The 21206-nt window shown below is 37.2% G+C and overlaps 1 protein-coding gene across 2 annotated transcripts in view; it reads right to left on the bottom strand.

Annotated features, from left to right (window-relative positions):
* Positions 1-20441, bottom strand: part of LOC106078901 (transforming growth factor-beta-induced protein ig-h3-like) — a 32000-nt gene extending 11559 nt beyond the window's left edge. Inside the window, exons 1-3 of one of the 2 annotated variants that reach the window (XM_013239975.2) lie at positions 20285-20441; positions 1561-1765; positions 577-681 (exon numbers count right to left, since the gene is read on the bottom strand). In XM_013239975.2, the coding sequence (XP_013095429.2) occupies positions 577-681; positions 1561-1751 (296 nt within the window). In that variant the 5' untranslated portion in view covers positions 1752-1765; positions 20285-20441. Of the gene's footprint in view, positions 1-576; positions 682-1560; positions 1766-3200; positions 3309-20284 lie in introns of those variants that run through there. The other variant, XM_056028943.1, reaches the window with a different exon arrangement.
* Between the last annotated feature and the right edge of the window lie 765 nt (positions 20442-21206).

Genomic DNA, 21206 nt, shown 5'->3' with positions numbered 1-21206 from the left:
AACCTAGTATTTGGCAATGAACCCAACCGTTAAAAAAAAAGATTAGCCAACAATTAAAAAGAAGATGCTTCAAAATTTTGTTTATATTGTTAAACATTCTTAGAATTTGATACAGATTAATTTCATTACAAAATCTCCAATAAGAATGAAAGCAAATAAAAATTCCTAAAGTATAAAATAACAACGTCATGCTAAAGAATTGAGTTTAATGGCACGTTTCTTATTCCATATGCTTAGACAAATTGGTACCAACATTCATTCTTCCCTAGAGCCATTACAGCATGGAAAAAATTGCCTGAATCAGCCAATAAAACAAATGACTTAGTAGAGTTTAAGCCCTCTAATTAATATGGAGGACTAGAATAACACATGGATATGCATAGGACTTAATTATCTTCTGTTAAGAAGGAATGTCTTTAAGTTAAGAGATTAAATAAGATATAGGTTTACATGGAATTAAAAATAAGTTCAAAGCATTAAAAAAAAAAGGAGAAAAAAAAGGGCTGTTAATAATTTGAAAAATATCTTAATATAGATTGAGAGTAAATCTACCTGAAGTCAACAAACTGTACCTACCCTTCCCACCAAGGGTCATCTCTTGATTCAATATTCCATCGGAAGTTAAAGTAAGAGAATGGATCGAGGTCGTGAAATGATGTTAAGATACTGTGAAATGGATTCCTGTTTTTAAAAAAGAAAACAAAAGACTTTCTAAATAGATATAAAATTTCTTTTTAAAAAGATGAACAGGTAGACTATTTTCACATTTAATTTTTATCACAGTAATCTAAAATGTTTGTAAAATGTTTTACATGTTTCGGATGTTCCTTCAGAGTTGAAGATAGTTACTTCCTAGTCCAAACCTCCCGCAGGACGACGGGGGATGGGAGCGGGCAGGGTTTGAACCTGGGACCATCGATAAATCTGAACGATAGTCCAGCGTGCAAACCGCACGACCAGGCAGCCATCCTAAATCTACTCTTTGTTTATACATTAATTTTAAAACATGACATTTACTTTCTTTAAGCAAAAAAAATTAGTAATAGAGAAAATGAAGAGAAAGCAATATGGAAAAATGTGAGGGTGATATTAAGAAGTCTAAAAAGAAAAATAAAAAAAAAATAAAATGGACAATTGCAAGAGATTTTAAAACTAAATAGACAAACTAAATCATGCTAAAGACACCAAACTGAAACATTACTGTTGCCAACTAAATAATTAAAAAGTACTTTGTACAAAGGAAATTAAAAAATTTATTCTACAGTGATGAGTGCACATAAATTATTAAATTTTATTCAAATAATTTTTCATTCATCAATACTTATGTATTCTATACACAGAATACACCTAAAAAATAAATTGCCATTTATGGTTTTGCCTTTATGTATGAACATCTCCAAACTCCAATACTTGTCAATATTACAGCATAAACATACAAAATCTACATTTTGAATTTGATCTCTCCCCCATTTTTTTGTCAAGCGATACTCATTATTTGACATCTGCAAATTGCAAAGTATGTAGTTTCTTTCTGAAAAAAGGCAAAAGCATTTAGCTTACTTAGATTTTCCATGACCTTTTCTGCCTGTTGAACTGCGTTCTCTTGCCTTCTCAGGTCTGTCTCTCTGCTTGCCTCTGTTCCTTTCTTTGTCTTTTTTCCAAGAAGACCTTTTTGATGGTCTGCTGTCAACCACAGCCAAGACAAACAAAATAAATAAAAGCACAGTAAAAACTGCAGACAACTTTGCCATTTAATTGGAGAGCTCTGAAAAAAAGATCCCACAAAAATATGTTATAAAAAGATGAAGATAAATAAAATAGTCTTCAAAGATACTGCTTTTGGTGAACAAAGACAACTTTTTGGCAAATGTTATCTTAAGTCTAGGAGGTGCAGTGGCTGAGTGGTAAAGCACTTGGCTTCCAAACCAGGGGTTTGAATCCTGGGATTTTAAATTTCAGGATCTTTGGGCACCTCTGGGTACCTGACAAGGTCTGAGAGTACGAGTCTGGAAAAAGATAAAATGACCCAAACTAAGTGATACTAATGTGTCAAATTATAAAAAACTAAATCTGCTGCCCCCAAGCACATACTTTACATTGCCTACAACTGTCTTTCAATAAATGTATGCATGCTGCAAGTATATATATAGAACATACTAGAATTCATAGTTGAGTTCAAATTGAATAGATTCTAAGTTAAAATTTTCATATTGTCTTTCCTAATTATTTGTCATTGTTCTTTGTTGTTGATTATTTTATTTCATTGGAATCTCAACTCAAAGCTAACCTACATCACATTTACAATACCAGATTTTTAGACACTGAAATAAAATAGTACTAGAACATATGTAATGATCAGAAGATGAAGCTTGTTTTGAGACATATTTAAAAGTTAGATTTCTATGTAAGAGAACAAACACACTACAGCAGTTTTTATAGATTTGCAACAAGCCTAGGATAGAGTGTGGAGAAAAGGTCTATTATTGAATATGAAAAAAATGGCCATCCATGGAAGAATGTATAGTTGGATCAGGGCTTTTAAAAAAAAAACAGAACCTCCAAACCCAATTCGAAGGTGCCATCTCTAGTCAAAAAAAAGTTTGGAAGAAGCCTACCACAAGGTTCAGCCCTTAGCTGCACACTCATTCTAATCTTCATGAATGACCTCCCGGACCTCATTTCGGTCAATAAGGCACTTTACGCAGATGACCTCTTAAGTTGGACTACAGAGAGATATTCAGTGCAGATTAGATCCAAATTAAACAGAGCCCTCACAACTACCTTTACGTTTTCAAAATTATGGAAAATTGAAATAAACAAAGAAAAGTAAGTTTATTCAATCTTTACCCACAGCAACAAAATAGCAAAAAGAAACTACATCCTAAAAATAGACTCACAGCCAATAAATAAAGAAGAAAATCCAACATATCTTGATGTAAAATTAGACCAAAGACTAGTCTCTAAAATACTTTATGGTGTCAGAAGATTCTTTTGTTAGCTTTGTTTGTCTTGGCTCGCTAGGGGTATGAATACTCAATGACACTTATTAATACTTGCTTAGTTACTCACATAAGAATAATTACTACTAGATACACTAAAACGCCACCTATAGATATCTATTGAAATACGAATAATACTTTCATATTCAATAAGCACATAATGAAATCAACTCTCAAATATTATTAAAGCAACTATCCTACCTTCCTGGACCGGGAGCAAGACCTCACTAACGTAACACACACTCTTAAATTCAACGATGACTTAACCATTCAGTTCACAACACGTGCAAGACTCTTCACATTCACAGCCTGGAAAAACATATACAAGGGGATATAACTATCATACCAAAATATCAAACTAACATTAATTCTCGCCATACCTCCCCCTGACAGATGGCAGATTTAAAAGAAAAGGCATCACAAAGATTAAACATAATAAAACACCTAGCAGGAACATCCTGGAGAGCTGAAAGAAAACCTTAAGACAGTTAAACACTGGATAGGTCAGATATGTCATGGATAACTGTCTCTCCATACAAGTAGCCGCCAACAAAACCTATCATCTTTAGACACAATCCAAAACGAAGCCTTACGTCTAATCAGTGGAGGTATGAGAACTACTCCCACAGCAGCCTGCGAAATAGACTCCAATATTGAACCTCTTAAAGTTAAGGCGCAACAGAGCAGCATTAGAAGCTATTGAGAGATACAGAAGGTTAGAGGACGACCATCCAAATAAACTACTAACACAGACGCGTAGGACGTAATCATCTTCTTTTTTGAAGTAACGTCTGTATCATATAAGATAAGAAATAAGAAAAACAAGCAAAAAGAAGCAAAGAACTCTGATCCAGCTTACTGACAAACTAGCCCTAAAACACAATCTACATAATAACAGAGAAACAATTACCAGATTCTCAAACATAACTCCTGAACTTTACAAACAACCAACCATTAAAACACATTTAATAAATAACACTCTAACAAAAAGAATCAAATCCACTGGCGCTCAAAGTAGGCACAATTGAAAGCTATCCAAAAAACATCCATCCATATATACACCGACGGATCAGCCTTCAAAGCCACCATCAATGCTGGTCTTGGTGCCTTCCTGGTCTTCCCCAAAAATAAACACTTCAAAATAAATGCACCCTGTGGCGACTACTGCTCACACATCCAAGTCGAAATAGAGGCAATTACCATAGCACTCCAGACAGTGGAAAACAAATTATATGAAGGGATACAACCACCATCAGATATTGTTGTCTTTACAGACTGCCAATCCACTCTTCAAGCACTAAACAGCAGCACCTCAAAAAGCCCAAGAGAGTAGACAACACTAATAGTGATAATACACCAGATGATGACAAAATTAAACATCAACATCACATTACAGTGGATTCCTGGACACATTGGCGTCATGGGAAATGAAAGGGCAGATAAGCTTTCAAAGGCAGGGTCATCTATGGAACAACCAGATAGACCTGTTAACTACCTCACTCTAAGGTCAATGTTAATCAACAACCACAAAGAAGAGTGGCTCAACCGATGGGCAACATGAAACACAGGCAGAGCCATGTACGAAGAAATGAACATGTCTAACAAACTGGACAGTATTAACTTCCTCCCTCGCATAGAGCAATATACAATCTTCCAACTAAGGACACTTATGATACCGTAAACGATATCCTTTTTGAATGCCCCTTCCTAATCCACCTTAGGCAGATCCTACTACCACTCCAGCCCAACATAACCAACACCCTGTACGGCAGTGCTGAACAACTGAAGAAAACAGCACACTATTTTTCTTTGGCACAGTCTGCAAAAGAGCTGACAGCTCAGCAGCAAAAAGCTGGCTAGAAGAAGAAGTTGGATGTAAGAGAGATAGATAAATTTAAAAACAAAAAAACAACATTATAATTAAACAAAGCCTATTGTAGCCAACTACAAAGAAACCTTTCTTGGATCAATAAAATTATTGAGGTGGGGGGGGGGGGGAGAGTGCCGCGGGACTATACTAACGATAAACGATATTAAAATAATTAAATATAGATCTCAAACCATTTTTAAAAATAGTTCTCCTCAGATTTTTTACTTTTAATCTAAATTTCCCAAAATGAATACTCAACATAAAAATGGTAGGCCTATTTTATAACGTTCTGTATGTTTTCTTCTTTAAAGAACACTAAAAATGATTTTTGACAGTAGTTTCTGAAGGTCAGAAATAACTAGCTTGACCATCACAAAAACATACAAGCCCTCTATGAACAGTATCATTTAGATTTAGATCAATGTGTTGTCTAGATTTTGTCTTAAACCTGGCAATTGAGCTTGTAATCAGGCCAGGACGATTTTGAAAGAAAAATATCTAAATCTAAAATTGATTTTATAATCCTATAGAATATCAGTGTTCCCCAAACTTTTTCCTTAAAGGAACACTTCGCACATTCTGAGTAGGCCTATTTAGCTGAACACTTACAATTTATTTTGGGAGATTATTACACGTGATGGCCAACTAGTTAATATTCCAGAAGTTCGTGTAACACATATTCAGTTCTCGCGGAACAGTAGGGTTCCGCGGAACACATTTTGGGAAACACTACTATAGATCTATGTCTGACTATACAGATGGATACAAAAGACTGCGGCATTCAGCTCCTACACACTCTCAGTTCAGCCTCTGAACCCAAACCTCTTTCTCGTTTAGTGACGTCGATACGGCTAATCGTTCCGAGTCACGCTATCTACTCTCTACCATTTCTCTACCCACGCATAAAGACTTTAGTGAGGAGAAGAAGTGAGAACAGGTTATCTAGATAGCAGATCAAGACTTTAGTGAGGAGAAGAAGTGAGAACAGGTTATCTAGATAGCAGATCAAGACTTTAGTGAGGAGAAGAAGTGAGAACAGGTTATCTAGATAGCAGATCAAGACTTTAGTGAGGAGAAGAAGTGAGAACAGGTTATCTAGATAGCAGATCAAGACTTTAGTGAGGAGAAGAAGTGAGAACAGGTTATCTAGATAGCAGATCAAGACTTTAGTGAGGAGAAGAAGTGAGAACAGGTTATCTAGATAGCAGATCAAGACTTTAGTGAGGAGAAGAAGTGAGAACAGGTTATCTAGATAGCAGATCAAGACTTTAGTGAGGAGAAGAAGTGAGAACAGGTTATCTAGATAGCAGATCAAGACTTTAGTGAGGAGAAGAAGTGAGAACAGGTTATCTAGATAGCAGATCAAGACTTTAGTGAGGAGAAGAAGTGAGAACAGGTTATCTAGATAGCAGATCAAGACTTTTGTGAGGAGAAGAAGTGAGAACAGGTTATCTAGATAGCAGATCAAGACTTTAGTGAGGAGAAGAAGTGAGAACAGGTTATCTAGATAGCAGATCAAGACTTTAGTGAGGAGAAGAAGTGAGAACAGGTTATCTAGATAGCAGATCAAGACTTCTCATTGTTAAACTTTATCTACATTGGATGTTTCCATTCTTTCAGTTGCCAGTATTCAAAATGTCCAGTTTTAAAATACATGTAGGCCTACGAGATAGGCCTAATTAGACATTGGAGTGGAACAGACGGTTGAGTAATAATATCTAGGAATTAATGGTAACTATCGATGTATCGATACAGTGTTACACTTTTGTATAACGATACTATATGATACAATGTCGTGTGAAACGTGCTCTAAGCCTTACATGGACCGCTCCATGCTTTCGATATAGAAGTCACGGAGCACCTGAATAGAACTGGACTAAACTACTACATCACTTCGAGAGTATGAGTGAGAAACGCATTCTAAGAAGTTATATTATAAAGTTATATTGGTTACTACGAAACTAAAGATTATTGCGAAAGATTTCAGCGTAGTGTAAACATCCGGTAAACTGCATGGCACACTTTCTCTTGAACAGAAATACAAACAAGTAACCTAACACAAGGAAGAGGTGTGTGTGTGTGTGTGTTTAAAGTTACTTTCTCCTTGATGAAGCTCAAAGTGGTCTATAATTTTTCATTCTTTTTATTTCTTGTAATGCTTCAATATTTCAAGGGCTTGCACAATTAAGTTCTTACATTACAGTCCAGTTCATTTCTACATAAGTCATGATAAGTCATATAATAAGACCGTGGGTGGCTGCCTGGTCGTGCGGTTTGCGCACTGGACTGTCGTTTGGATTTATCGATGGTCCCGGGTTCAAACCCTGCCGCTCCCATTCCCCGTCGTCCTGCAGGAGGTTTGGACTAGGAAGTAAACTATCTTCAACTCTGAAGGAACATACGAAACATGTAAAACATTTTTTAAAAAATGTTAAATATTTCTATGAATCCATGAAAGTTTTTTTTTTTTATTTAACTCTTTAATGAATACAAAGAAAACAAGTCAAGTGCGGGAATACCCACTGTAAGCGTTTTCAAAATAACCAAATTTTATCATAAGAGGATTATATTTTTTTAAAAACATAAACGGTCAAACCTGCTAAAATGTCAAGGTCTTCAAGACTCTTTATTGTATATCCGTGTAAATTATAAGTGAGCTTTCAAAGTCCCACACTCTCAAAGATATAAAACTGTGAAACAGATAGGCTGTTGGATCCAACATTGACCTTCGATTGCTTAAATGGAGATATCAATGTTAATATTCTAATCATAATTAGTGGTAATTATGTCATTAACGCCTAGACATAGAAATATGAATAGGTATGTGGACGCAACGTCTTTCCAAGAACTTTAACTCCTACCCATTCCACAAAAACGTCCTACCATGAACTATGACTCTTAGTTATTCAAAGCAAAAGCTCTTGTAACTCGCTCTTGATTAAAGTTAACAAGGTTACAAAGACAGTTTGTGTGTAAACACAAACTCAAAATTGGCCCCCGAAGTGGTCCACCCAGGCAGGTAAAAAGGCAGGTTTCAATATTTTCAAAGACAAATGACAGAGAAGAATGGATAAAGAAGGTTGACTGATCTGTGTGGTGCCCCAGCGGTCCGGCAGACCTAAAGATAGGTGAAAGTGATTGTGAAGTTAGATGTGAACCTGGCCTAAACGATGTCTTATTATGAATATCTAATTGATCTAATTGTTTTGTCAAGGGTCAATCTCTTATTGAAATCCTCAAGAAAAACATTTCCGTAAAAAACAAAAATTTTTTCCCTTTATTTAAGTGTTCTATAATATGTACATTAATGCTGCAATTCACGCGATAATATGAAACACTACTTATTAATTGTTGTTTTAAATTATGTCCAACTTTTATATGCATACTAAATAGATTTTTTCTCTTAAAAAGTGTGTAAATGTGTTCCATAGTATGACAGACCTTGCCTAACTTACCAATACAAATGTAAAAAAAAATTGTTTTTAAAACAAACTAAAACCATTTGGATAAATGTGTAAAGAATATGGTAGATTACTGCCCCTCTACTAAAGAGTCTCCCGTGTTTGTTACTATTAATAGTGAATAGTTGTAAAAGTGGTGTATTTTTTTTGAAAAAAACTGCTTGTATAAGTGATTTAAAAAAATAGATTTTTCGATTTCAGAAAACAAAAAAAGTAGCCGGTGCATCAGAACTTTGAAAGATCTAAAATATTATGATGTCGGATTTTCACTTTCTTTTCTAGTTTACGAGATCGAACCATGGGAGAGAATTCAACCTGAAAACTGTCGTAATATATTAATACTGAGAAAATCATTTATAAAAATTCTAGATTGTTGAATTGCTAAAAGAGACAATTAATACTATTATAAAAATATATCTCAATGTTATTAGTTTGAACTGGATTGTATGTATCAAACCATTTTTTTCCCTTTTTTAAATGAAATCTATGAAATCTACATTTTAAATGTGTTTCCTTTTTACATAGCCTATATCAACTCAGTTTGTATGGTAATGCTACCATACACTATAGGTCTCCCACACCCATCAAGCTGAAATTATGCACATTTTTTTCTTTTACCTGACAGTACAAGAATCAATAAAAGAATCAACAAATTAGTTAATTAAATATTGGTAATTGATTATTTTGTTTGGTACCCCTAACAAGGCAAAGAATTGGAATTGACTGATGTGGTGGTATAAGTTGAATTAGCCCCCTTTATGAGTCGCCGCTTTAAAGTTTGAATCTAATAATAGATAACTATAAAACCTTCTATTTTCATAAGCGATTCGTTGTCAGAGTGGTTGCTGTATTGGCTTGAGGAGGCTTTAGCACACGATCTCAAATTCAGGTCGTTCACTTTTTAAAAATTTATACATGTATTTAAAAAGCGATCACCTACATACCCCCTTCTTTCTCCCCTACCCCTTTCCAACTGGTCCAGATAAGTCATAGGTTAATAGCGTAGTGAGAAAACCAAAATCATGAAATTGTGCTAATAATCAGTGATGCCCAACCTAATTTGTTTTGCGGGCCATTTTTATTTCCAACACTCGTGTCGCGGGCCATATCACCGAAAAGGTACAAAAACGAAATTAAATTGAACTCAAACTATTTTATTAGAAACCCTAGAATCTAGTACTTACATTAATTAATGGGATATTTGAGTTTTTCTTTTGTTTGCGGTTCAAATCAAGAATGCGCCATATTTGTTTGTAATGTTCTTTATACGTTGTTTGTTGGTTTGTTCGTTTGTTGTTTTTTTTTCCAAATAGTCACACTTTCTTTCTAAAACAAATATGTTGGTCTAGTATCATTTTACATTTAAAAAAAAACAAAGACCTGTTCACTTTTCCAAGTAGATTCTACATTTAGAGTCCCAGTTCATTAACACAAAGGCCATTGTAGGCTACCAATCCATCAGAGAAAAAGTGAGGTCTAACGTAGGTAAACATTAATTTTTAATTTTTTTTTTGAAAGGGGAATTTTCTACACTTTGTACTGACGTTTCGGCGGGCCGGATAGAATCACGTCACGTGCCGTATTTGGTCCGCGGGCCGTATTTTGGGCATCACTGTGCTAATTAATGACAACCGGTAAATATATTTGTAATCGTGCTGATTTATTGTTGTTAGTCTTTTACAAATTTAATGACATGACTGATCTAAACTAATTGAAACAACTAAGCTTAATGTAAGCTTTTTTTTTTTTAAAGAATGTTGTACTTGTTACTTACTACTCACTTCTATCACAATGAATACGACATGTAGGTGACTTATTATTATTATTACATTAGTATTAAAGTCTGGCTCACAAAGTATTGTCTGTCTCATGAGATATTAAGTCTGTCTCCCAACATGGTGGAGCAAAGGAAAAAAGTTTCTTCCAATTTCAGAAAAAAGAAATATTAAAAAAATGCAATGGGCGAAACCAAAAGGTGTCAAAAGAAACTGCAATGAGACATTTTTCTTTGAATACTAGGCTGTGTAAATAATATAAACTGATGACATTTATTTCAAGTCATGAGCGTTTTTTTCCCTTTTTTTTCTATGTCTATTTCTATCTGGCTCTCTTTCTATGTTTCCCTCTGCCGCCCCCTACCCAGGCTTAAGAGCAGGAGACATTGTCCAAGATATGATGAGATCCAAGGCTCAGAGCGGAAAAGCAAAAAAATAATTGCCCCATTACAGAGAAGATTGATGAAGATTGATTTTGTGTGTGTTTGCACAAGCGTGTGTGTGTGTGTGCGCGTTGGAATGCATTTCCTTCTTAAGTATGTGTCTTTAAGTGAATGTGTGTTAAATAACACAGGTCACAGGTCGAGTCATTCTGATCGTAATTTATGGTTTAATGACAGACGGGGCCATCCATTAGTTTTGGAACACACCAGGGGCGTAGTGAGCAATAGCTGGCGCCAGGGAAACAGAACTTTATCGGCGCCTTCCCCCTCTTTTCTCCATAAACCCCACACTACATGGATACAAAATACTGTCTAACCTCAAGTATCGTTATTTGAACTTGTAGTTCACAGTTTGATCCAGTAATGTGAACTAATATTTTGTTTTTCAAATTTGATATCAACACTCTGTCTTTCAAATTGTCTGGTAAAAAGATAGAACACGTTACTGCTCCCACACCCTCAGAAAATGTCTGTGAGGTACTACGCAGACACCTGGTGGTAACAGAAACAACAAGCGTTACAATTTCTTGTGCGTTATTCTTTGGACTATTGAATGACATTGAGATTCATACACACTAAAAGATGTTTGGGAAAGTGTGACGAAAGATCCTTATTACTGACGACTGTATGCAATACGATTGTAGTCCAAAGATGCGGCTTTGAAAACAGTCTTCGCCTCGTTCTAATGCACTATTGTTCTAGTAATGGACACAATAAATGAAAAATAGCGGATCGGAAGCAGACACGAGAACAAAAGGCCTTGACATTCAAAGATACTCTACTGTGATATGAAGCCATCTTGACAAATGTTTTTTTTCTTTGAACTTACCACTCTTTTTAAATCACCTTCAAACAAATGGAAAAAGCCTTTGAAATTCAGATTTGTCATTTTTATTAGCACAGAAACAGTTACATCCAGTCTTGAAAGAACTTTTGAAATGTCAAACATCTTTAATGCAGACCTTACATTTCTGGATCTTAGCCATTTCTAGGACATAAGGCTTTGAGCCGCCAACATTCGAAGAACTTCACAAGAAATTTGCTTTTATTCAATTCCACGACTCCTGCAGCTAAAGGGATAAAGTAAGTCTTGGAAACAATAAACATGAATAGAACTATGACTGTTGTGATGTGAAAGTTGAGAGCAAAGTGTTTTTGTTTTGAAACAACTGCCCAAATCGCACTTACCAAACTTTGAAAAGGTACAATTTACTGACAGGGGCTATTACCAAACTTTGAAAAAGTACAATTTACTGACAGGGGCTATTACCAAACTTTGAAAAAGTATAATTTACTGACAGGGGTTATTACCGAACTTTGAAAAGGTACAATTTACTGACAGCGGCTATTACCGAACTTTGAAAAGGTACAATTTACTGACAGGGGCTTAGAGATGTGTGTATACGATCTCATATACCTAAGTAGATTGTGAAAGAAGTTTCTGCACACTGAAATACTTAAAGACTAGGCTGAGAAGCACCATGACACTTGGAAGATTTGATGTTGATGGTTGTAGATAAAGATATTTTAAATTAAACTGATTTGAACACCATTATAAACGATACGACAAGGACTAGAACGCAGGTGAGGCTCCTTCTTTTCCATTGAGTATAAATATTACTGATGTTAATGCATACAGGAGCAAGAAGGATGGTCATGTGATTTGTTCTATTCAATAAAGTTGTTTGAGTGTAAACATTTCGTCTTAGATGAGACACGATCATACATGTTCAAGAATACAAACATTTTATCGAGGAAAAGAAAGTGGAAAACAAAATGGAAGAATCTTAAATTCACCCCACCCGTTCATTTCCAAATATTCTGAACCTATGAAACCTACTTTGTCACGTATATACACATCTATATCTTTCACTTATTTAATCATCTATATCTGTTGATTGGCAGCACTTGTACTGATCGGCTGCTGTCAATGTTTTAGGAAACTCAGATTTTTAAAAAGTAGAGTCCACGAGCAATTTCTAGACCCATCCGAAGGAATCGTGGAGTCATGAAGTAGTAGTATTCATAGCGTCAAAGGAACACTGTTAAGCCTATGTTTGGTTGACATAGCGTCAAATGAACACTGTTAAGCCTATGTTTGGTTGACATAGCGTCAAATGAACACTGTTAAGCCTATGTTTGGTTGACATAGCGTCAAAGGAACACTCTTAAGCCTATGTTTGGTTGACATAGCGTCAAAGGAACACTGTTAAGCCTATGTTTGGTTGACATAGCGTCAAAGGAACACTCTTAAGCCTATGTTTGGTTGACATAGCGTCAAAGGAACACTGTTAAGCCTATGTTTGGTTGACATAGCGTCAAATGAACACTGTTAAGCCTATGTTTGGTTGACATAGCGTCAAATGAACACTGTTAAGCCTATGTTTGGTTGACATAGCGTCAAATGAACACTGTTAAGCCTATGTTTGGTTGACATAGTGTCAAATGAACACTGTTAAGCCTATGTTTGGTTGACATAGCGTCAAATGAACACTGTTAAGCCTATGTTTGGTTGACATAGCGTCAAATGAACACTGTTAAGCCTATGTTTGGTTGACATAGCGTCAAATGAACACTGTTAAGCCTACGTTTGGTTGACATAGCGTCATATGAACACTGTTAAGCATATGTTTGGTTGACATAGCGTCATATGAACACTGTTAAGCCTATGTTTGGTTGACATAGCGTCATATGAACACTGTTAAGCCGATGTTTGGTTGACATAGCGTCATATGAACACTGTTAAGCCGATGTTTGGTTGACATAGCGTCATATGAACACTGTTAAGCCGATGTTTGGTTGACATAGCGTCATATGAACACTGTTAAGCCGATGTTTGGTTGACATAGCGTCATATGAACACTGTTAAGCCTATGTTTGGTTGACATAGCGTCATATGAACACTGTTAAGCCTATGTTTGGTTGACATAGCGTCATATGAACACTGTTAAGCCTATGTTTGGTTGACATAGCGTCATATGAACACTGTTAAGCCTATGTTTGGTTGACATAGCGTCATATGAACACTGTTAAGCCTATGTTTGCGTGTTCACTATTTTCTGTGGATGTGTATTGCCTTCTATCAGTCTAAGCTGTCTGAATGTCACGTGACGTGATGGAAGATCGACTTGTTGAAATCTAAGCAGACATGGATTTGCATTATTCGAACACTTGGAAGAATCGAATCGATAGTATCAGCCGACTAGTGATTCTTCCACAAGGGAACACGAGGCGGAAACAAAGATTGGCGATCATTGAATAGACGCTTTCTGTTTACTCTCTTCAGATTCTTAGAATGCACGAGTACAGCTTTATTTGGACCAGTTAGGATTGGATTTCCAGTTTACTCGAGATGACCAGTTGAGACTTGACAACAGAAACACATTAGGCCAGACTGGATTGAAAGTGATAAGAACAAACTTTTTGTTTACATTTTTTTACATTTATGGTTGTCACACCAAATCTTAATTTAACTTAATTTGACTTGCCCTTTTCTTACTAGGACAAATAGATCTTTGTAGACGCTAGAAGAATCTATTTTCTGAAGCTCAGAATGCTGAATAACGCTGGGCTTCGGCTGGCTAAGGGAAACGCGAATGTAAATTTGATGTTCATGGGGAAACGTCACCGTTATATCAAGTAATCTTACCCCCCTCGAAAGTCCTTCGACTAAATGCCACCCTGCGCCAGTTATTTATCTAAAACTAATTCGCTACATTTAATTTTGAAACAGAAAGATCCAGTTGGCTGAAATGAAAGGTTGGTTTATTCACAGTAAACGTAAGGTGCACATTGTTTATGTATAATAATAATTACTGACATTTAGTGTGTTCCGTTGGCTGTGCTGATGAGTACTTACAAAATGAGATGCCAGTAAACCTGTGAGTCAATACAATTGATCTTGACGCTAGCAGAAGGGTTTACAAGGAAGTCAATACAATTGATCTTGACGCTAGCCGAAGGGTTTACAAGGAAGTCAATACAATTGATCTTGACGCTAGCCGAAGGGTTTACAAGGAAGTCAATACAATTGATCTTGACGCTAGCCGAAGGGTTTACAAGGAAGTCAATACAATTGATCTTGACGCTAGCCGAAGGGTTTACAAGGAAGTCAAAACAATTGATCTTGACGCTAGCAGAAGGGTTTACAAGGAAGTCAATACAATTGATCTTGACGCTAGCAGAAAGGTTTACAAGGAAGTCAATACAATTGATCTTGACGCTAGCCGAAGGGTTTACAAGGAAGTCAATACAATTGATCTTGACGCTAGCAGAAGGGTTTACAAGGAAGTCAATACAATTGATCTTGACGCTAGCCGAAGGGTTTACAAGGAAGTCAATACAATTGATCTTGACGCTAGCAGAAGGGTTTACAAGGAAGTCAATACAATTGATCTTGACGCTAGCAGAAGGGTTTACAAGGAAGTCAATACAATTGATCTTGACGCTAGCAGAAAGGTTTACAAGGAAGTCAATACAATTGATCTTGACGCTAGCCGAAGGGTTTACAAGGAAGTCAATACAATTGATCTTGACGCTAGCAGAAGGGTTTACAAGGAAGTCAATACAATTGATCTTGACGCTAGCCGAAGGGTTTACAAGGAAGTCAATACAATTGATCTTGACGCTAGCAGAAGGGTTTACAAGGAAGTCAATACAATTGATCTTGACGCTAGCAGAAGGGTTTACAAGGAAGTCAATACAATTGATCTTGACGCTAGCAGAAGGGTTTACAAGGAAGTCAATACAATTGATCTTGACGCTAGCAGAAGGGTTTACAAGGAAGTCAATACAATTGATCTTGACGCTAGCAGAAGGGTTTACAAGGAAGTCAATACAATTGATCTTGACGCTAGCAGAAGGGTTTACAAGGAGTACACTTGTTACGTGTTGTATCCAAACAATACAATTGGGCATTTGTATTAGTCGAAATAGTGTTGTGTTGTTTCTGATAAATAAGGTGTCCCCTATTCAGCATCTGGGGGCGGGGGGGGGGGGGCTGAGTGGTTAAGCGCTTGGCTTCCGAACCTGGGGTCCTGGGCTCGAATCGCGGTGAAGACTGGGATTTTGAATTTCGAGTTTTTTAAGGCGCCCCTGAGTCTACCCAGCTCAAATGGGTACCTGACTTTAGATGGGTAAAGTCAAGACGGTTGGTCGTTGTGCTGGAAACATGACACCCTGCTTGATAACCATTGGCCAAAGAAACAGATGATCTTATAGATCGCTAAGTCTGAAAGGAATATTGACTATATCAGTGGTAAATGAGAAGAGTTCATTTTCTATCTTCGTTTTACGTTGTCACTTCACTTTTACAAGAACTCACTAGGTCTCACCAGCCACACGAGGAGGCACAATACCCCAGTGCAAAACCCTCAGCCCCCCCTGGATGACAAAGTGGTCATCATCGAACCACGATGGATGAACTATATATATAAATATATATATACATATACAAAATACAAAAGATTTTAATAATTTCCGGATATTTCCAGGACTTTTCCGTATATTTAGCAATTTCAAGAGATTTCCAGGAGCTGGTAAGTCAGGAGGCCTCGGGAAATCTGTTATAAGTTATAAAATTAGTGCGGGACACACTGCGGACGCATAGGTTGCAGTGGCCTAAGGCCGGTCCTACAAAATAGCGGCGTATGCTATGCCGCCGGTCACTAGATTTAAATAATAGTAGTAGGCACAATTTGAACTTGGGTGGTGGGGGGAATGTTATGAAGAGGATTGACTGTATCGGTTATCGTTCTTATGTTTGCTTGTCCTCTCGTCCGAAAGAATGTGTTCACGAAATGTTAGAGATGATTGTGGAGTCCTTCAGTGTATACAAACCAAATTAGGCCGACATGGTTTTAGACGCTGTTCTGTTTTTATGTTCATAACAGTAACAAATCAATAGATGGAGAGAGAGAAAGAGGAAGAAGAGCTAGAGAAACAGAGGGAAGCAAGAGAGAGAGGAATCGAAAGAAAGTAATAGAGAGAAGAGAGAAAGAGTAAGGGGAAAAAAAAGTAAAAGAAAAATAGAGAGAAATAATGAAAAGCGAGAGAAAGAAATGAAAAGAGAGAGAGAGAGAGAGAAATAAAGAAACAAATGAAACCAACATTTCCACAAAAAAATAATTTTCAAAAGAAATTTATATTTTTATCATCACAGGAGAAAATATAAAAGAAAAAAAAATCTAAACTACAGTTCAACCAATCTATTAGCACTGACACTGAGATCCTGACGGGATAACATGGAAAGAAAATACTCCAGTTCATAAGTCCTTGACCAGAAGGTTTACCATGGGACATGTGCTAGATCTTGTTACAGCTAGACGCTAGGCAATAACCCGCTTAGAGATTCCTTTCCCCGCCCAAAGACTCATCAGAACTCACTGTCCTGTAATAAACCACTTGTTCAGTGCCACGAAAAGTTCAATAATGAATTTTATCCCTGGCCTGGAGATTGGGTCAGGTTGACATAAGTTTAGTCATCGCAGTAACACAGTCCAGAGTGAGCTAACAGTAACACAGTCCAGGGTGAGCTAACAGTAACAGAGCCCAGGGTGAGCTAACAGTAACAGAGCCCAGGGTGAGCTAACAGTAACAGAGCCCAGGGTGAGCTAACAGTAACAGAGCCCAGGGTGAGCTAACAGTAACAGAGCCCAGGGTGAGCTAACAGTAACAGAGCCCAGGGTGAGCTAACAGTAACAGAGCCCAGGGTGAGCTAACAGTAACATAGTCCAGGTTGGGCTGTTTTTAGCCTTTCAAACTCACGTATTAGCTCATTTTAGAGAGTTCAATGAGATTCAAACACTCTTGTTTCGAACGATAAGCAATTTATCAGTGGCATTAATAAAACTTAAACCCAATTTAAGTGGCTATCTGTTTGGTCATAGTTTGATGTGTTTGGTTGGTTTTGATTGCTTTCCTTGTGTTGTAGGTGCACAGAGACCTTCTATTGAATAGCACAGAGTCTGCATTTCAAGGTAACGTAATATTAGTGTCCCGAGGCAGGAGTAGCTTCCCTTTCATCTTATTGAATCTCATCTCAAGACTTAAGGGAATCTGTATTGCAGTGTTTCTCAAACTGTGAGGGGGGGGGGGCGCCACATACGTCCTGAGAAAGGGGGCGTGACATCTTGACATGGGGTGGCGCAAGTCCCGTTAATCTTTTTTTTTCAACAGACTAACATTTTTGCAGTGTCATTATAGAAAGTAGAAACTTTGAAAAAATGTAAACCGTTTAACGAGTGGCGTCTGCAACAATATCGTTTGGGGGTGCCACTGGCAAAAGTCTGAGAATCACTGTTGTATTACGTCTAACTTTAAAGCTATGGCTCCTTTATTAAGTCATGCATGTCAGCAAACTCATGGGATGTTTTTTTGGAACAGAGAAAGACTTTAAGGGTTGCCAGTAAGGCCCGTGACATTCGTGCTGAGTCCTACCTACTGATAGATCCGCCTCTGCCTGAAACAATAAGTGTCCCTCCTCTCTCTCCCTCCCCGACCCAAAAGTGGGTCGCAGTATGTGAAGCAGAAGTTATTCTTTAATGTATAAGGTCAATTTGACATGACTGTGTGACCCATCACGTACAACAAACCTAAAGGGTCTCACATTAGCCACAAAATAGACACAACGGTAATCTTCGCGGCTTGTCTTAACAATGTCTCTGGGAAGTCCGTTGTCTAGAAGAAGGGGGGGGGGGGGGGCGAAGGCATAACTTTGTTAATACCATTAAGCCTATCAGTACTGCGTTATTGGTTCATTTTCATTGAAAGATTAATATTCCTGCTATCAGTAGCTTTCTGTAAGCATCATTTTTTCTTCATCCTAAATTACTAATTAGAATCTCCCAATAGTTTTATTTGTAAAGAGCACTGTTCTACAAAGTTGTGGTCAACACAAGGACTGTAGGTCTCTGTCCACACCTCCTCCACTCACACAGTGTTGTCTTGAAAACTTGGCGCGGTTAGGAAAGTTATTCAAGTCGGCAACAAATCGCTTGAATTAGTCAACCATAATGTACAAAACAGATGTCTCTATTAAGTACATGAACATAACTGTTTGTACAAGAGTCTTCTAGGACAGAAAGAATCAAAATGAAGAGCTAGATGACTCGGTCTGACAACTTGACACCATTCCTCTGGGTACTCAAAACGTAGCTGACACATCGACACAGACAAGTCTCTGGAAAACTAGGGCGACATTTCACGAGATGGTGACACGATCAATTTGGCCTCATTATCAGATGAACTTTACCCCCACCACCGTGTAGAATTAATTCCCACACATACACAAAACACTAACAACACACATGCATACAACCTAACACTGACAACACACATACACACACCCCAACACTGCCAAGACACATACACCCCCCCCCACACTGCCAAGACACATACACACACCCCAACACTGCCAAGACACATACACACACCCCAACACTGCCAAGACACACACACCCCAACACTGCCAAGACACACACATACACACCCCAACACTGCCAAGACACATACACACACCCCAACACTGCCAAGACACATACCCCAACACTGCCAAGACACATACCCCCCCACACACACTGCCAAGACATATACATACACCCCAACACTGCCAAGACACATACATACAACCTAACACTGACAACAGTGATATGTCACGTGACCCACGTACCTCCCACCCTCTCCCCTCATTATTGACTTCTACATTGAACGTTTTTTATTTACAAAACTTTTATCAACTCACTCTGTCTGTCTGTCTGTCTGGCAAAAAACCCCACTTTATGCACATTATTTTTCCCACGCCGAATTTCGGATCAAGCTGAAATTTTGCACAATTATTTCTTTTATCTGACTAAACAAGAATCAATAAAATAACGAACTAGTTATTGAACTATTGGTAATTCATTATTTTGTTTGGTATACTGAATAAGGGAAAGAAATCATACTTGACAGATGTTGTGGTGTAAGTTGAATTAGTCCCCTTGAATACTCTTGAACTCTTAGTGAATATTTTTTAAGGATCTAAGGTCGGCCCTGGTATGAACAAGAACTAGATTTAGACTGTCGATCAGACGATGGGATCTTCAAGTCAAGGTTGTGTTGTGGTGCATAGACTTCTGACTTTTCTGACGTTTTTTGTTTTGTAGTTTCCTTGTATAGACAATGATAAAAACTCCCCTAAGACTCTTTCCCAGCTACAAAGTAAAAACTTTAGTTTATATTGAGAATGGCTTGGATCTAATATACATCCATTTAATATTAAGTGTGAATGCAATAGGTTTACATAATATATTTATGCTCTCTATGCCTAGTAGTAGCCTGACGTAAGATGAGATTAGTCAACGCTTTACTGAAAGGCTGCAATTGTGACCAACTTACTCAATAAACCTATCTAACAGCACAGCAGCAAGATATGGATTTAGATCTAAAATTCGACTCGATCGACAGCATTCATAAAACGTAGCATATTGTAATCAGCTCCATCATCAACCTTTTCACAGTCATTCACAGCATCGATGCCAATTTTCTCAATCTAGATCTATATGCACTGGAATTATTCTATGATTGGTTAACCCCATCCCAGATCTAGATCTATTTGGTAAACAGATCGGATGATTAGATCTATTTCTCTATAACTCGACACTTAATCTAAGAAGTATTAAATCTAGTTCTATATGTTTGTGATAAGAGACATAAGATAACGTTGCATACTAAATAAGCTAAACATACTATCTCTTACCTTGGTTCGAATGTTGTGACTAGCCAAAAGACCAGGAAAAAAACTCATGAAAAACTTGTGTACCGAGTGGCATAGATGTATCTAGAAAATCTGCGCGTTCTGCCCTCGCTTTCCTACTCGTGGTTCAGCTGGCTGACGAGGAGCTGACGTCACTCTACAGCATGTAAACAATAACAAATGCTTGAACTGCGGTGGATGTATACCGTGGATCTTTCTATCAAATCTTTTTATGCTGTGTTGTATTCTTTAAACGACTCTGTTTCTGAACCAGAGGCTTTTGTTATTGTTGAACTATTGAGACCTGCTAAAATCCTGCTATGCTCAAAGACAAAGGCACATGTCTTCCTAAGTGCCACTAGAGTATGGAACGGGTTGCCTAAATCAGTCAGGAAAACCAATGACTTAGAAGAGTTTATGTCTCTAATAATCTTATCTTATATAATACAGACGTTACTTCAAAAAAGAAGATGATTACGTCCTACGCGTCATGCATTCCATGTATATTAACCAATGACCTAAATTCGGCCAAGTCACTGGTTTTCCTGGCTAGCTCAGGCAACCCATTCCATGCTCTAATAGCACTAGGGAAGAAGGAGCACGACTAGATTAACATGGGACGAAATTTTCTTCTCTTTTAAGGAACGTCTGTATTTTATAAGATAAGAGGAAACGGTTTAGTTAATGTTATTATTGTTATTTAATGAAGATACATTTTTTAAAAGAGTAATGCTCTTGAGATAATGGTGGTAGACTCTTTTCCTATTATGAATATCAAACGATTTTGACCCCTCCCACTTTTTCAAACCTTTATTTAGCTACACAACGTTCATTCCATCGATAGTTTATTTTATTTTCAAGAAAAAGTTACGTCCGTTGATGGGTTGATAAGGTCAAGAGAAAGTTACGTCCATTGTTGGTTTGA

The sequence above is a fragment of the Biomphalaria glabrata genome, chromosome 5, assembly GCF_947242115.1.
Source record: "Biomphalaria glabrata chromosome 5, xgBioGlab47.1, whole genome shotgun sequence".
NCBI lineage: Eukaryota > Metazoa > Mollusca > Gastropoda > Planorbidae > Biomphalaria > Biomphalaria glabrata.
Note: the sequence above shows the minus strand (reverse complement) of the source record. Positions and strands in the feature narration are given on the sequence as shown.